Genomic DNA, 16,124 nt, shown 5'->3' on the forward strand with positions numbered 1-16,124 from the left:
TTTGAGAACCACTGACCTGAAGTCGTCTTCTGCCACCTCTGGTTAAGAACCCTTTAACACTAGTCTCTTGTTCACCAGCACAGAAACTGTGAAAAATCTGAAGTTCTAATGTTTAAGTCCAAACTCTATCACCCACAATCCAGCCTGCGATGCAGTGCATTTGCTTCCTCTTTGTCTTCCCAGCCTATTCACCTAGATTCAGAAAGGAAGGGACCATCATGTCAATTCCAAAGCGATTGGCTTGCCTGCCTTGGAGAACTTTCAAGGACAAAGCAGTGCATTCAGGAAGATGGGCAAAGTCTATGAGTAGGAGGAGATCTTGAGGCTTCTCTTAATGGTATTTCCGATTACAAGGAGTCGATCCCATTAGGAACGTAACAAAGGGCAGGATTCAATTAGGCTTCTGCACTATCATGTCCCTTGCTGTTCCCAAACTGGCACCATGGGTGGGAGAGAATGTTCACCTTAGTGCTATGCTGAATACAACTTGGCGTAAACACTTCTTCATTGCAGGCTTCAGCTGCGGCCTATGAACCACCCTAATATGGAGGCAAGTAGCCAAAGAGCTCTTCTCTTTCACAGGTAATATAGCTGGTAATTTGCTTTGCAGGTACCACGAGTTTGGTCATGGTCTGAACTCTACAGGCTGGGAGTTTGGGGGGAGGGCAGGGGAGCGGCTGTTGTGCTTGTACCAGGGGCGTAGGAAGGGGGGACGGTCTGCCCCAGGTGTCAACCCAGAGGGGGGATGACAAAATCCCCCCGGGCGGATTGCTGCCGCACTGATCTGCCCCCGTGGGTGGTTTGCCCCACCCCTGGGTGAACAGCATGTGTGACGCTCAGGGTGTCCGAGTGGCTAGCTCCACTGCTGGCTTGTACCCTGTTTATGGGCATCTATGGTGTAGTGGTTAAGAGCGGTGGACTCGTAATCTGGTGAACCTGGTTCGCTTCCCCGCTCCTCCACATGCAGCTGCTGGGTGACCTTGGGCCAGACACACTTCTTTGAAGTCTCTCAGCCCCACTCACCTCACAGAGTGTTTGTTGTGGGGGAGGAATGGAAAGGAGATTTTTAGCCGCTTTGAGACTCCTTAGGGTAGTGATAAAGCAGGATATCAAATCCAAATCCACTACAAGAACAGGGGGTTGGACCAGGCAGTCTCTGGTTTGGAGAAGCAAGGATTTTTGCCAGTAAACTGGTTCCTGAGTCGTAGCCAGGTCAATGAAAAGCTACACCGTAAAAGTACACCTGTTGGAGCAGAGCTTTTATTGATCAAACAGATCTGGAAGGAGGAGTGTTGCCTCTGAAGGGGGGAGTCTGGGTTGCCAGCAGAGTCATCCACACAGCAAACCTGGCTGACCACAAACACACCTGAGTTAAGAAAAGCAGAAGAGCACCCAAGCCCACTTCTGAGAGTTGTCAGTCTAACCTTTGCTGAAGAAAGACTGATAAGGCAGGAGGAAGTGCAGGGAGGGGAAAGAGAATTCAAGCAACTGTCTCCAGTGTAAAGTATACAGGTGGTTGTTTAATACCCTTTTGCCACCGATCTCTCAACCAATATGCAAGGCTCTATCTATCCCAGGGATGCATCTCTGTAGGGAATCCTATTCTCCCCCGATACTAACCTGAACTGTCCCCTCCACTCTTCTTTAGCCTCCTTCCTCTACACTTTGAAACCATGTCATAATACTAATTATTCAAGTCCACCCAATACATCATTAACCAAGCAGGCCTTGTGTCTCTTTTGTTCTTCCCCAGCCACCTGTTAAGCAGTGAACAACCTCTAGCTTGTAAAGTCTTCATCCCTCAACTTAAGTGAATACAGATTTGTCTCTATACATACACCTCAGTTAAAAAATAGACAAGACAAGCTGTGCCCCTCCCTCTTCTTTTATGGGCCTATGGAGTGCACTGAAACAAATTGATGGGGAGAAGCAACCACACAAGCAGAGTAGCAAAGAACCTCAACTTGAGCGCAATAATGCACGGGTTAATAGCCTGGCCCTGAGTTCAGGACTGAGTTCTCTGTGTAGTTAATGAAGTTGCCTTGAACTCTCAGTCGAAGAGACAGAAACCTACTTTTAGAAAATCAACCCAGAACCACCTTGCTAAAGGTTTCCCTCTCCTCACTGTGAACTGCCTTGGCTCTCGCCATTGTACAGTCATTTCAGTGCTCAATATCGCTTGCCCATGTTCTGCGGGTTATTCCAGTGTCTTGACTTCCTTTTAGCAGCATCCTAACGATCGAGGAGTTTGGTAACCCCCACAAGACATTTCAATTGCAGCCTCTGACATGGAGTGCTACCTGACTGCTACAGGCTGGAGTAGCAGAAGACAAGTCACTGCAAGAGTGACACAGAGACTCTCCCTCTCTCCTGGATCAAAAAGGGAGAGGGCTGCCGTAGGCATCTACATAAATAAAAATAAATATGTCAGTGGTGTTGGGGCTGCCTCGCCAGCGATCATAAGACGACAAAATCCTCTGTGGTTGCCTTTTTCGCCCTGCCCCTCTTGCTGGGCCGCTGCCCTTGCACAGTTTGCTGGGAGAATCGGGAACAGAGCTCTTCTAAACCATAGTCCTGAGCACAGCCATCTACAATGGAAAACATGGGGTATTTCTCTTTGGCAGCCGCAGAATTGAGGACCTGCAGTAGACACAAAGGAGGACAATTGGCACAATCCGAATACTTGAGGCAGAGACAACATGAGAAGGTCTCTATGCCGGAACAAAATATAGCTAGAGTCTATTTCTTCTCTGTTTTGTGATAGTCCAAGTACAGGGAAGAATTACAGGGATCTAACACCTTGTGGTAGAACCCCTGTACAACAGAATTTGCACATCTTCCTCTCCGTTTGTGAGTTATCATAAAAAAACACACCATAGTTCACAATGCCCATGAACAGGAAACAGGGAAGCTCATGCAGCCAATCAGAAGCTATGGAAGCCGCGCTGAACGTTCCAAAGAATGTTCACAAACCGGAACATTCACTTCTGGGTTTGCAGCATTCGGGAGCAAATATGTACGAGTGCCATTGAGGCAATGTACTTCCATCATTGCCTCAAATCACCTCAACCAGATCCTCACCCTCAACATTTCCACATTTCAGAATTCTGCAAACCCTGCTCCCACTAAACCCTAGGAGTGTTGAGTTTTTTCAGATCCACACATCAATTCAAAGCTGGCCCCACTGGCAGGGCTTGGAGTTGCCTCAAGGCAAACATAACCCTCACCTGTGTCAATTCCACGCACAGGCCCTCAAACTCCCTTCTGTGGCTGACGTAGAAGCCAATGGTGCAGCTGGGATCCACCTTGCTGAAGGCTGTTTTCCGGGGTGAGTTGCAGTGGAAGGACTGGAAAAAGAGGACACAGCAAAACGTGATGTTCACAGAGCTGTCTCACATCAAGGTGACCCAGAGACTATGTATTTAGTACCGCCAATTTATACATCACTGAGCACCGTAGCTTCTAAGTGGTTTATAATGAGGTTGCAAATGATCAGTTAAAATCATCCATGAAGTCAGAAAATCTTGTTCAAAATGCCTGCTGAAATTTCAGAGAGCATTTACCAAGTGCCTGAAGTTCAACCAGGGTGTGTGTGTGTGTGTGTGTGTGCGCGTGTGTCCTGTCCGATCTCAGCCAAGAAGGAAAATCAAGTGGAGAAATTATCTTGCACAAGTAAAGCCTTCAGTATCACCCTGCATCTCAAAACATGTTTTAAAAATGCATCGGGAGCATATAGACCCAATGATTCTCCTGTTTCTCCTCCATGTAGAGAATTCAACGAAGTATCAGAACTGACCTTGAGGGAAAATTAAGATGCCTTTAGTTTTTCACTCCATTGATTAAAATATGCCTTTCCCAGTTTTGTTCCTTCTGTAAGCGTCAGAAATGTAACACCAGCTCTTGCTTTGACTACTTTTTACCATACTTCTCTTAAAAGGGCTATTATGCTTCCTCACGTTTTAGCGACAAAACACATTTATGTTTTGGCAGTTAAGCAGTAAACTCTCCACACCGGATGCAAGGTTAACTATTTTGTCACAGTTGTTTTTTTTTTAAAAAAAATATTTATTACTTTTAAACCTTATAAAAAGGAGAAAAGAAGAAAAAAGAAAAGAGAAAAAAGAAGAAAAAACAAAAGAAAAAACAATACAATACAATATATAAACAATACACAACACATTAACACATTAAACAAAACAAAAACAGAAACAGTTCAAAAAACACACATCATACCATCTCAATATCCTCTCTTTCATTCCCTTGTTTCATCGACCTCCTCTCACCTCCCTTTTTGTATTCCATTTCTATTAATTATTTCAGCAAATCCTTTCCATCTTTCGCTATTTTCTGTCATATAATTGTCTTAACATATTTTAGCCTTATTCTCCATTAATACTATAATAGTTATTTATACTTAATTCCTTAAAACATTTCTACTAAAGCCGTATATTTCCCTTCCAACATTTTTCTAACACTCATTAATTTTACATTATTTCCATATATAGATTTTAAACTTTTTCCAATGTTCTTCCACCGTCTCTTCTCCTGGTCTCGGATATTTTGTCACAGTTGTGCCTAAGGTGCAATGATACAAATTGGCTCCCATGCCATCTTGGAGCTCTAAGCAGCTGCTTACCTCCAGGGGGAAATTCTCCTTAGTGGTGTCCACAAAGAGCTGGCAATAATGCGGGTCCAGGAACAGAAGTGTGTCATCTGGAAGACAAGAGAAGTGGGAGATCAATTATGGACAGATCCTGAAGCTGAGACTCCAATACTTTGGCCACCTCATGAGAAGAGAAGACTCCCTGGAAAAGACCCTGATGTTGGGAAAGATGGAGGGCACAAGGAGAAGGGGACGACAGAGGATGAGATGGTTGGACAGTGTTCTCGAAGCTACCAGCATGAGTTTGACCAAACTGCGGGAGGCAGTGGAAGACAGGCGTGCCTGGCCCATAGGGTCACGAAGAGCCGGACACGACTAAACGACTAAATAACAACAACATTTTGTCTTATGAATGAGTGTGGTGGTGGTATGAGGGAGGGAGGGACACCTTTAAACTGTGCACCACTAGGAAATGTTTACGAATGTTTACGTACCTTGGTTTTCAAACAGAATGCGTTCCAGAAGTCTGTTCGACTTCCGAAACATTGGGAAACCAAGGCACGGCTTCCGATTGGCTTAAGGAGTGTCCTGCAGGCAATCGGAAGCCACACCAGACGTTCAGCTTCCGAGGCAAAGTTCGCAAACCAGAACACCTACTTCTGGGTTTGCGATGTTCGAGTTCCAATGTTTGAAACAACAACCAATAACAAAAATGGCTGCGTTCTGCATGTTAACTTACATCCAGTAACTTCTGCAATTGCATTTTGGTCCATACCGAGCACATAAGAGTGACCAAGTATGGATGAAAATGTATGCGCAGAAATGGATGAATGTCATGCTAACAATTTTGGTGAAGCATTCTGGTGGAGAATTTGGGGTGCCTGCCCTTGTTGGGGAAAAGCAAAGCAGCACGTAATAACCCAACATCTGGAGGAGGAGAAGGGAGACCAGACATTTCTGCACCTCAGCAATGAAGTCTATTACCTTGATATCCAACGAAGTACAGGGAATGCCTTGGTTTTCCTCCAATGATCCCAATACAGAAATCCAGCCTCAGAAGTTCCTGCACAACAAAGGAACTTAAATCACACCACCTTCGACCAGCTCCCTTTCCAAGGGGTCGCCCAGTGATGGAAGGAAACAAATAGCTCAGTTGGTAGAGCATGATACTCCTAATCTCAGGGTCATCGGTTTGAGCCCCATGTTGGGCAAAAGATTCCTGCATTGCAGGGGGTTGGACTAGATGACCCTGGTGGTTCCTTCCAACTCCTTGAGTCTGTGATTCTACTCTGTGCTATGCCCTGATGCAGAATGACCAGGAGAGACACCAAACACCACCACCCACTTTGAGCATTACGCAGGGCAAGAGGAATGCAACTGGTAAGTGCACTTGGGTGGGCAGGCAAGTAGTCAAACATGTTTAATTCACTGCTCTTCTTGAATAGTTGCATTCATGAGAGGCAATTTCTCTGTTGCGGCTACACAACTTGGCCATCGTTACACAGCAAAGGAACCTCCCACCCCACCCTTCCTTCCACAGAATGGGCACAATCCTCCTTAAAGAACTGTTACATTTTCATTCTATCCCATAGAGTCAAAGAAGTAAAAGACCCCTGTACAGTTAGGTCGTTAAAGGCGACTATGGGGTTGTGGCACTCATCTCGCTTTCAGGACGAGGGAGCCAGTGTTTGTCCACAGACAGCTTTCTGGGTCATGTGGCCAGGATGACTAAACCGCTTCTGGCACAATGGAAAATCGTGACGGAAACCAGAGTGCACAGAAATGCCGTTTAGCTTCCCGCCACAGTGGTACCTATTTATCTACTTGCACTGGCATGCTTTTGAGCTGCTAGGTTGGCAGGAGCTGGGACACAGCAAAGGGAACTCACCCCGTCATGGGGATTCGAACCGCCGACCTGATCAGCAAGCCCAAGAGGATCAGTGGTTTAGACCACAGCGCCACCCACGTCCCATAGAGCCAAAGAGGCACCCCCCCCCACCATGTCTGCCTCTCTTTTCCTGCTCTTGGCTTGGGAGAAGAATGAGGCATCAGCCTGGATTCCAACAAGGATGTGCCCATTTGAGTCCCGGAGTCCATCTCACACCTATTCCCAAGTCACCTTAACACAGTCCACATAGGCAGGGTTAAACGTCTCTCCCCCTAGCCGCATGGGCACCAGGATGATGACTGCTTTCCATTCGGCGCCAGGGTCCCACGCGGTTCTGTCTTTGCTTCTATTGGCCAGGTTTGCCACATCATCCTTGTACACTATGGGAAGCAGCAGAGCAAGGAATTCAGGTCCTGCAGCCAAGGGGATCTCAGCCCAGCTGCCTGGGCTGTGACCTCCCAGGTGCTTCATGAGCCACACGCAGGGCTGCTTACCCCCCACCCCCTTTCAGCTCCTTTTACCTGTGCAGTCCTGAGACACATACACCGCCAGGTTGCCTGCTTCCGAACAGCAATCCACTGCTTTCCTGCAGGGGGGAGAAGGTGCACTTCAACACAGCGTTGCCTCCCGACCCCACTCTCCAGCCAGCCTCATCCCTGCAAGACCACCACCGGAGGATTGAGGACAAAAGGAAGAAGCTATAGATTTCTAGCTTCCGAGGTCAGCAAAGGAAGTGGAGCAGCAGAGCAGCCCATCTGTCAGCTTCAGGGCTCCTTTGCTTTTGATGCTTGGCAAAATTCCCTCAACCCCCCCCCCCTACAAACAACAACAATGCCAAAGTGCTAAAGACTCAAAGGCAGGAGGCAGGCTGGAATCCCACTGACTAAACACTGCTGGATCAACACAAGAAGGAAGGAAGGAAGGAAGGAAGGAAGGAAGGAAGGAAGGAAGGAAGGAAGGGGGCAGAAAAGACCAACTGTTCCTTTTGCTGAAACTTCTGGGTCAGAACGACATACACACACAGTGCAGAAATACACAATTTAACATTCTGGAGGGACACATATTATCCTTTGATTGCAATCCTTGGCAGCAGGCCAAGACTTGTCTCTTAATTTTAACGCTGTGGTCTCATAGCCCCATTCATGAGATAAAACCTTTGCCTGTTCTCATGGCTTAAACTTTGAATTGCCTGATGCCATACGCAGTGAGATGATCCACAACCCAGTCAAAATGGGGTGGCAGAGGCAGGCCATTTCTGGATGTTCTGTAGATTGGAAAGCCTTTGCAATGCCAAATCTCGAAACACTAAATATTCTTGGCCGAGCATCTTGATTTGTCTTGTGCACTAAGCATAGCCATGCAATAATTGGCAAAAACGTTCGGCAAATGAGCTTTTACAACAAATATAGGTCTCCTGATCAGAGCTGGCAATTTGCCCCACCCCATTGCACAAATATTCCTGGTGAAAATTTGCCAAAATCGAACACCCCTACCCCCACTTATTTCCTGGAAGTCAAATCATTGATTGTGTCTTATCGCCTCTCACCTGATTATGTGGGCTACAATAGAAGGCCCATACCAGTCCCCTGCTTTCTTCCCTGAACTGTGCCCCAGTTCAACCAAACGGTGAATTCCAAAGGGTGCTTGCGGCCGATCAGCAAACCATGAGATAATCTTCCGGTGGTAACGCTCCTTTTCCAGTTCATCAGGGCTGCAGGCGCGCCTAGGGGCCTGCAGCTCCCAGGGTCCCCTGCTCCTGTCAGTAGGGATAGGTGGGACCTGGTGCAGGTTAGCTGTGCTGGGGCAGGGCAGAGGGGTGGCTTTCATGGGCTCCATCTCCGCCAAACGGGGGGTATAAAGGGCATCTGACCAGGTCCAATCTGAAAAGCGGAACAGAAAACCAAAAAGCGGGCTAAGGACTTGGGCACCCTTCATTCCCATTAACCACCCAAACATTGAAGCATCCCAAATGCAAGGCCGTTTCACTTGCTCAAGACTGCAAATAATTATAGCCTACATTTTGATTGGGATGGCGGTTGAATCTGGTGGCCCGAGCAATTTGGCTTTGCAAGTGAAATCAACTATGTACAACTCGTAGTGCTATTTGTCCTGCAAAAAACTTTTCCACTGCTCAACTCTCCTTCAATTATCGATTTTGGGGTGGGGTGGCAGGTGCAATGGGAGGAGGGGCTGTTCAGTCTAGATGGCTCTTTGGGACGCTCCGGGATTCTGGGGCACACTGCAGATACCTGCATGCGTGAATGCATGCTTTAAGAAGGGGCAGGGGAATGGGAAGGGGCGGGCGAGAGGGATCCCCTCACGACATGACGCACACAGAGCCGTGCCTCTCACCTCTGCCAAGGAAATGGACGACGAGACCCTGAGCCAGCAGCATCTGACCACTGCGCAGCATGCAGCCCCAGCCACAGTCAGTGGTCCACATAGTGCCTTCTAACTGCTGAAATTCCCGTCGGTAGGTTAGCCAGATGCGTGAGGCAAAGTCCTTCTGAAAGCACTCCACATCCTCTGTAAGGCAGAACAGAGACCGGTAAGGAAGAGGCCCGGCCAACAGCAGCACACAAACAAGCCCAGAGGCAGAACTTCTCCTTTGTGCATCACAATGCCCCCAGCCATATTTACAGGGAGATCCTCTAGCTCACAGACGGGGAAGTTCAGGACCAGCAGAGGTCTCAGTTTGGCCTGTGAGGCTGTTTTCCCCAAACCTGCCCCGCACCTAACATCTTATGGGCAGGCGGAACTGTGGCTGCCAGTGCACAAATGTGAGTCCCAAAGTCCTGATTGTGCACTGGCTAAGCTGGCTGTGCTACAGGCGGTCAGCCAGTTCCCAACAGGGCTCTCACCAAGTCCCGACAATTCAGAGTACCTGTCCCCTAACGCGGTTTTTCACAAACCTGCGGTCAGGGATGATGGAAGCTGTAGTCCAACAACAGCTGGACCAATGAAACATTGCCCTAATGTCATTGCGACATCAGATGATCATCAGGTGGGTGACCATGTCCACTTGTCAAATCTGGCCCACAAAGGATCTGCTGGCAGATCCAGTTCCCCACCCGCTTTCTCTAGCTGTACTGTCAAGATAATCCTCTTCATCTAAGTCAGGCTTCCTCAACCTCAGCCCTCCAGATGTTTTGAGACTACAATTCCCATCATCCCTGACCACTGGTCCTGCTAGCTAGGGATCATGGGAGTTGTAGGCCAAAAACACCTGGAGGACCAAGGTTGAGGAAGCCTGATCCAAGTAGTTAGGATAAATGAATAAGGATCAGAACAAACTGAATTAATGCTATACATCTCAAACGTTAAGGAAATAAAGGGCAGGTATGAGCTTGTAATCCCTCCTTGGCTATCCAAGACAAAGAAGAGGCAGAGAGAGAAAAGCAACAAAGGGCTGGCATGAAAGGACTTCTTGGCCTTGATCTTCAAATTCGCCATCTCCTATCCGTACTCCTGCACTGCTAAGAAGATTGGCAGCCTCTTTCAGAAATGCATCCATTGTCATCGACTGAGGGATTTTACACCAAATCAATAGTGTCTTGTTGGGGGTCAGAGGAAGAGGCAGGCAGAGGTTGCATGAAGGAACCGCACAATACCATTGCAAAACAAAAATGAACCCAAGTTCTGGGAATCCCCTCCACCCTGCCTCCCAAGCCACTCACCTTCACGTTCAAAGCGGTAGATGTGCCCAAAGAGGTAGACTGGGGAAAGCTTGCTGAAATTAGTTTTGGTCTTGACCGTCCAACCTCGGGAGGAAAAGGAGGCAGGTAGGTTTGTTACAAGCCATGTGGCATTCAACACTGGGCCTCCACTTCCTTCCTGCGGGTTCGTATGGAGATCCAGGCTTGACCTGGCCTCCTAACCAGTGGCCTCCAGTGGCAGAACTCCCCACACCCACCCTGACTGCATAACAATCTGCACAGGGAACACCTTTCCCTGCACACTTCTGCTTAAGACGTTGCCTTCCATAGAGCTTACCCACCAATAAACATCCACCAATGCACTAGAAGCCACCCCTCAAATGTTATTTATTGCAGTTTGCGTTCTCACATTCACTTCAGTCTTCACGTATGTGAATGCATGGCTGTAGTTGGGAGCATCTCTCCAAGAATAGCCTGCATGAACAGATCTCGTTCTCCACATGCAACAACTTTGTTAAGTCTCACCTGGTGTTATTTAGACAGGCCTTTGAAATGGGAATTTTCTTTTAACCAACCACAACTTATGGAAGTTTTTACTGATGCTTTATTGACATTCTTATGATTGTATCTTTTGTATGGTGAACACTGGCTAGTAATTATAATTATTACTACTACTACTACTACTACTACAGAAGTGTGGTTTATAAATACTTAAATGAACAGATAAAGTATTCACCAGCATGTGCTTGCAATGGGAAATTCTACAATGTGCTGAAGCTCAGTGCTCAGGTGTAGAAAGAGCACTATAAATGTTTTATTTTTTTTCAGCCTCTCAACTACAGATTAAAAGCAACCCCATCCAAATTGCCCCTGTTCATTCCTGACAAGCCTGACAAGAGAAGCTACCTGGAATCATACAATGCAGGTGCTCTTAGTGCAGGAGAAAATACAGGGAGGGAAGATACGGTGGATTTCTGCTCCCACCGCCAGAATAAAGCAATCAAGTTAAACATTACACAAAAAGAAAGCAGAACTAAATCTCTCCAACCCCACCCCTGCCTCTTGGATTAGTTTTTAAATGCCATGGGGTAAGATATGAAATCCTTATCTGTAAACACAAAACACACAATCAGTGTTGTAAGTAGAATTTAATAGGACATTTTCACCAACCCAGATAGACCTGTGCTCACATTCACTCTCCACAGCCATGATTCAAGGAGCTAATGCAGAAGCAGAAGCTGGCAGGGGAGGTGTTCTCAAACCAACCAGAAAAGCATGCAAGAGGTGACAGCTTTATTAGCCCAGCAGAGGCTAATGACAAGAAAACAGAAGTAGAACCTGCTCTCCAAATCGTATTATCTTCCCCACCCCATGACCAGTAAGGCTAGCCATATTTGTTCAAGGTGTGTAAGCCTCCTACACACATTTGTTCTCTGCTCTTTTCGTAAAAAACACACTTGGCAGCTGTTCTCAGAAACAAATACTGACATATCAAAAGCCTGTGCTCAGCCTCCAAATCTAACAGGGATTTTGGGTAAGCTTGGCATGAAAGTGCCTTTTGTCAATGAATGAATGCTTTTGTTGCAAGACCTGGAGATTTGCCATATCCCAGAGGACATGGCAGAATTCCAGATCTCAACATATGGAGGAATTTCAGAGGAGCTCTTGCAGCACAAACAAAGGAAGTCACTCCATGGCACGACAAGTCGTGCCAAATAAAGGAAGTCACTTCATGGCACAACAAGACAAAGGCCAACATGAGAATCAGGCCTCTCAAGAGTGCAGGCTATAAATTGTCTTGAAGTTTGGGGCCATCTTGATTCTCAAAGACAACCTCTACCCACAAGCCTTATGACACTGAAATCTGGGGATATCCTGGGTCTCCCAAAATCATACAAAGCCAAATGCTAATAATTCTACTGAGTACTCCCAGAGCCATACCTTCTATGTCACTGTAGGCTAAAACTAGCACACTGCCAATTTAGTATTTAATTCCATAAAATTTATATACCACTTGATTGCAAAAAAAAACCAAACACCTTCAAAGTGGTTTAAAAACAATAAAACAAAATTAGTTCAAAACAACTATTTAAAATATTTTAAAAATAAATTAAACATTAAGTTAAAAACCTGATTAAAACACAATTGAGATGCATACATGTTTAATTTCTGGTTTAAGATTCTAGACATAGATGATTAGTGGCTAACAAAGCTTTCTCAATAAACAATTTTCAATTGTTCATTTTTTAAGATAAGGGTGCATTGTTGAAAAAGAGAATCCAACCACTACCCCCCTTTTTGTTCTGACTTAAAACCAGAAACTGCTACTATATTTTGGAATATTGGGGCTAGAAGTTTATGGTTCATTTTTCTAGCTTTTAATATTTTTATAATTGTACGATGCTGCAATTTAATTGTATGCCAACTTTGGTGGGGTTTTCCCTCTTAAAGGAAGCACAAACATTATTTAAACTTGTCAAGTGGAGGACTAAGCAGAAGAAGGATAATTTCCCTTAATTTCCATGCAACAACTGTAAGTCTGACTCACCATACTTCACATTGTTCCAGACAGAGAAGAGCTTGCTTTTGATTTTGTCCACTTCGTCAGGCTCGCTATGTTGGCTGCGTGCGGCACCCCCTCCGGGGAAGAGCCCTGGGTAGTTCCCCCCTTGACTGCTGGACCTGGGATTAAAGAGTTGCCTTCCGTCTGAGTGGCGCAGCTCATCCTGGCTTAAGTACTGCACTGAGGTGGGTGACACGGAATTCATTTAACAACTGGGACCAGTGCAGGCTCCGTCTTCTGTGGGGGGTTGGGATGAAACTTCCATGTGCCTCGCCAGGGAAGCAGAACTGCAGAAGCATCAGAAACAAGGGTGAGAATCTCACTAACAAAGCAACTAAGGAAGCCCAAAGGCCCCAAACATTTTAAAGTACAAATCAATGCATTTGCAAACAAGACTCATGTTACCCCCACCTCCTGCTCTGTCTGTCTGACTCAAACCTTCATGCTCAGCTGTATGAGATGTGTCAAGGAAAAACGTTTAAGGGACGCTAAGCTGTAAAGAGCAAATGGGAGAATTCACCCAAACTCTTGTCTCTTTTTCAAACAATGGCTGTGAATCCCTGGCATCTCTAGTTTAAAGGATCTCTTGCACCAGAACTAAGAACAACTGTGCAGGTGGCTCATCTTAGACTGGACTAAGAGAGTGGAAAGGAATCAGAGAAAATCCTACAGCTCCCCCTCCCCCCAAGCACCCTCTGCCTCCTTTAAATGAAAGCTGTGTAAACCAGGGGTAAGCAACCTTTTTCAGCCATGGGCTGGTCCACTGTCCCTCAGACCATGTGGTGGGCTGGACTATATTTTTGGGGTGGGGGGGTGGGGGGAGGAATGACCGAATTCCTATGCCCCAGAAATAACCCAGAGATGCATTTTAAATAAAAGGACACATTCTACTCATGTAAAAACACGCTGATTCCGGATTGTCCGCAGGCTGGATTGAGGTGATTGGGACACATCCAGTCCATGGGCCTTAGGTTGCCTGCCCCTGGTGTAAATCATGGTTTTTATCAGTCCAAAGACTGACCACCTTCATCTCCCCAGCTAAACCAGTAACAACAGGGTGGGGGGAGAAAGTGAAAGGCACCATATTTCAAGCAATATACAGCGGTACCTCGGGTTAAGTACTTAATTCGTTCTGGAGGTTCGTTCTTAACCTAAAACTGTTCTTAACCTGAAGCACCACTTTAGCTAATGGGGCCTCCCCCTGCCGCTGCACCGCCGGAGCACGATTTCTGTTCTCATCCTGAAGCAAAGTTCTTAACCTGAAGCACTATTTCTGGATTAGCGGAGTCTGTAACCTGAAGTGTCTGTAACCTGAAGTGTCTGTAACCCGAGGTACCACTGTATTGGGAAGTTTTTAATGTGTTTTTAATATTCTGTTGGGAGCCGCCCAGAGTGGCTGAGGAAACCCAGCTAGATGGGCGAGGTATAAATCATATCATCATTATGATTACTATTAATATTATTATTATTATTTCACCAGGCGTCGCAGAAAGAGTGAAGGGAAAGGCGCCTGCTTGATCTCCATAGGCAGAGAGCTCCCAGATGCAGGCGATGCCCCACTAAGCGGCCGAGTCCTCGCAGATGCGGGAGCGGCCGAGGAACCCTCTCCCGCTCTCTCCCTCTCAACCCAGCAAGCGTGGCCCTAGCAACCCAACTCGCCCCCAGCAACCAGCGCCCATTCCACCGCCACGGAACCTTCCCCTCTCCCTCCTGCAGCGACAAACGGCCCAGGCGAGCCCCGCTTCCCCCCGGACCCCCTCACACCCAACCTGGGTGGGCATGGGACGAGGTAGCCCGTTTCCCCGGGGCGAGCCGCCGTTCAGTCCGCCATGACTTGGGGAGACCCTTCCGCCGCGAGCGGCAGCGACAGCGCCACCGCCATCTTAGATCCCCGGAAGCAGCTGAGAAGCAACCCGACGTCCGGGCGGAAGTGGTCCTTCGCCCTCAGACGGCTGCCGGAAGTGGCTGCTCTCCCCACTGCGAACCTAGAGATAGAAATGTAGAGGACGAAAAGCTCAACCTTAGAGAGCCTCACCACCACTCCCATCATCCCCAGCGGGAAGGACTAGGGGTCAAGGATGATGGGAGTTGTAGTCCAACAATATCTTGGGCGGCTCAAGGTTGAGCAAAAATCATAGAATTGGAAGGGATCCACCAACCCCCTGCAATTTCAGAAATCATATATATATAGTTTATTTATTTATACTTTTCAAGTTTATATGTTTCACTAATTTTATACATTGCACTAATTTAGCAATCATTTTAACATTTCAAAACTTGACTTCCTTCCCCCTCTTTCTGCCGTTCCTTAAATTTGTTTTTAATATCATCTGCATATTTTGCTCATTTATTCATCTTCTTTAAATTTGCTCATTTATTCATCTTCTTTAAATATATACCCTTCTGAAACTGCCGGTTATTACAATAATCCTGCCAATGTTTTTATCTGTTTATCATTTATCTGTAAATATTCAATAAACCATTTCCATTCTTTTATTTAAAAATTGTTATCTTGATTTTTTATTCTTCCGGTAAGTTTCACCATTTCTGCATATCCATAAGTTTATGTATCCATTTTTCTTTCGCTGGGACTTCTGCTTCTTTCCATTTTGGGACAAGTAACATTCTTGCCGCTGTAGTAGCATACATGAATAAGTTTCTATACATTTTAGGTAGTTCTGTTCCTATAATTCCCAAAAGAAAAGCTTCTGGGTTTTTTTTGCAAAGGTTATTTTAAACGTCTTTTTCATTTCATTATATATAATTTCAGAAATCTAAGCTGATGCATCCATGACAGAGAGACAGCTGCACTAAAGGATGAAATAGACACACAAACCAGATTCACGGTGTGCGCTGTTCAATTTGAAACCACTCTCTCTCTCTCTAGTCATATCTTGAATCTCAAATGCCTTGGCTCCCAAACAAATCAGTTCCCGAACGGTGGAAACCCGGAAGTGAGTGTTCCGGTTTTCGAATGATTTTCGGAAGCCAAACGTCCAACACAGCTTCTGTGGCTTCTGGTTGGCTGCAGCACACCCCTGCAGCCAATCGGAAGCCGTGCCTTGGTTTTCGAATGGTTCTGGGAGTTGGAGTACAACTGTATATACTTTTGCATGGGAACTGGGGCTGGCCCAGGCTGTGGCACACCATAAGCTCATGTCTGGAACAGGGGTGAATGGCCAAAGAAGGCCTCAAGGGGAACGGCCAGGAGGCGGATCTGCCTGATGCTGCTACTGTCACCCTCCTCCGTCTGCTGCCTGAGGCAACTGCCCTGCTCTGCCTAATGGTAGAGCCAGCCTTGGACACGTCATCGCTTTCACCAGTGCACAGAAGAGTCCATGAATTGTAAATGGGAAGTCTATGTGGAGCTCTTCAACCTTTTCTCAATGACCGGAGTTCTTCAATTTAGTAATA

General features: G+C 46.5%; 1 protein-coding gene across 1 annotated transcript; it reads right to left on the reverse strand.

Moving 5' to 3' along the window:
* Nucleotides 1-1,238: 1,238 nt before the first annotated feature.
* ATG4D (autophagy related 4D cysteine peptidase) lies at nt 1,239-14,657 on the reverse strand. Its single transcript, XM_083420238.1, has 11 exons — nt 14,480-14,657; nt 12,696-12,997; nt 10,169-10,252; nt 8,844-9,017; nt 8,038-8,371; nt 7,013-7,077; nt 6,723-6,871; nt 5,588-5,666; nt 4,637-4,713; nt 3,228-3,347; nt 1,239-2,640 (listed from the first exon to the last, which is right to left on the reverse strand). The coding sequence occupies exons 2-11, from the start codon at nt 12,913-12,915 to the stop codon at nt 2,458-2,460; spliced, it is 1,485 nt and encodes a 494-aa protein (XP_083276364.1). The 5' UTR covers nt 12,916-12,997; nt 14,480-14,657; the 3' UTR covers nt 1,239-2,457.
* Between the last annotated feature and the right edge of the window lie 1,467 nt (nt 14,658-16,124).

This window comes from Podarcis tiliguerta, assembly GCF_965153285.1.
Source record: "Podarcis tiliguerta genome assembly, chromosome: 17".
In the NCBI taxonomy this organism is placed as follows: Eukaryota; Metazoa; Chordata; class Lepidosauria; order Squamata; family Lacertidae; genus Podarcis; species Podarcis tiliguerta.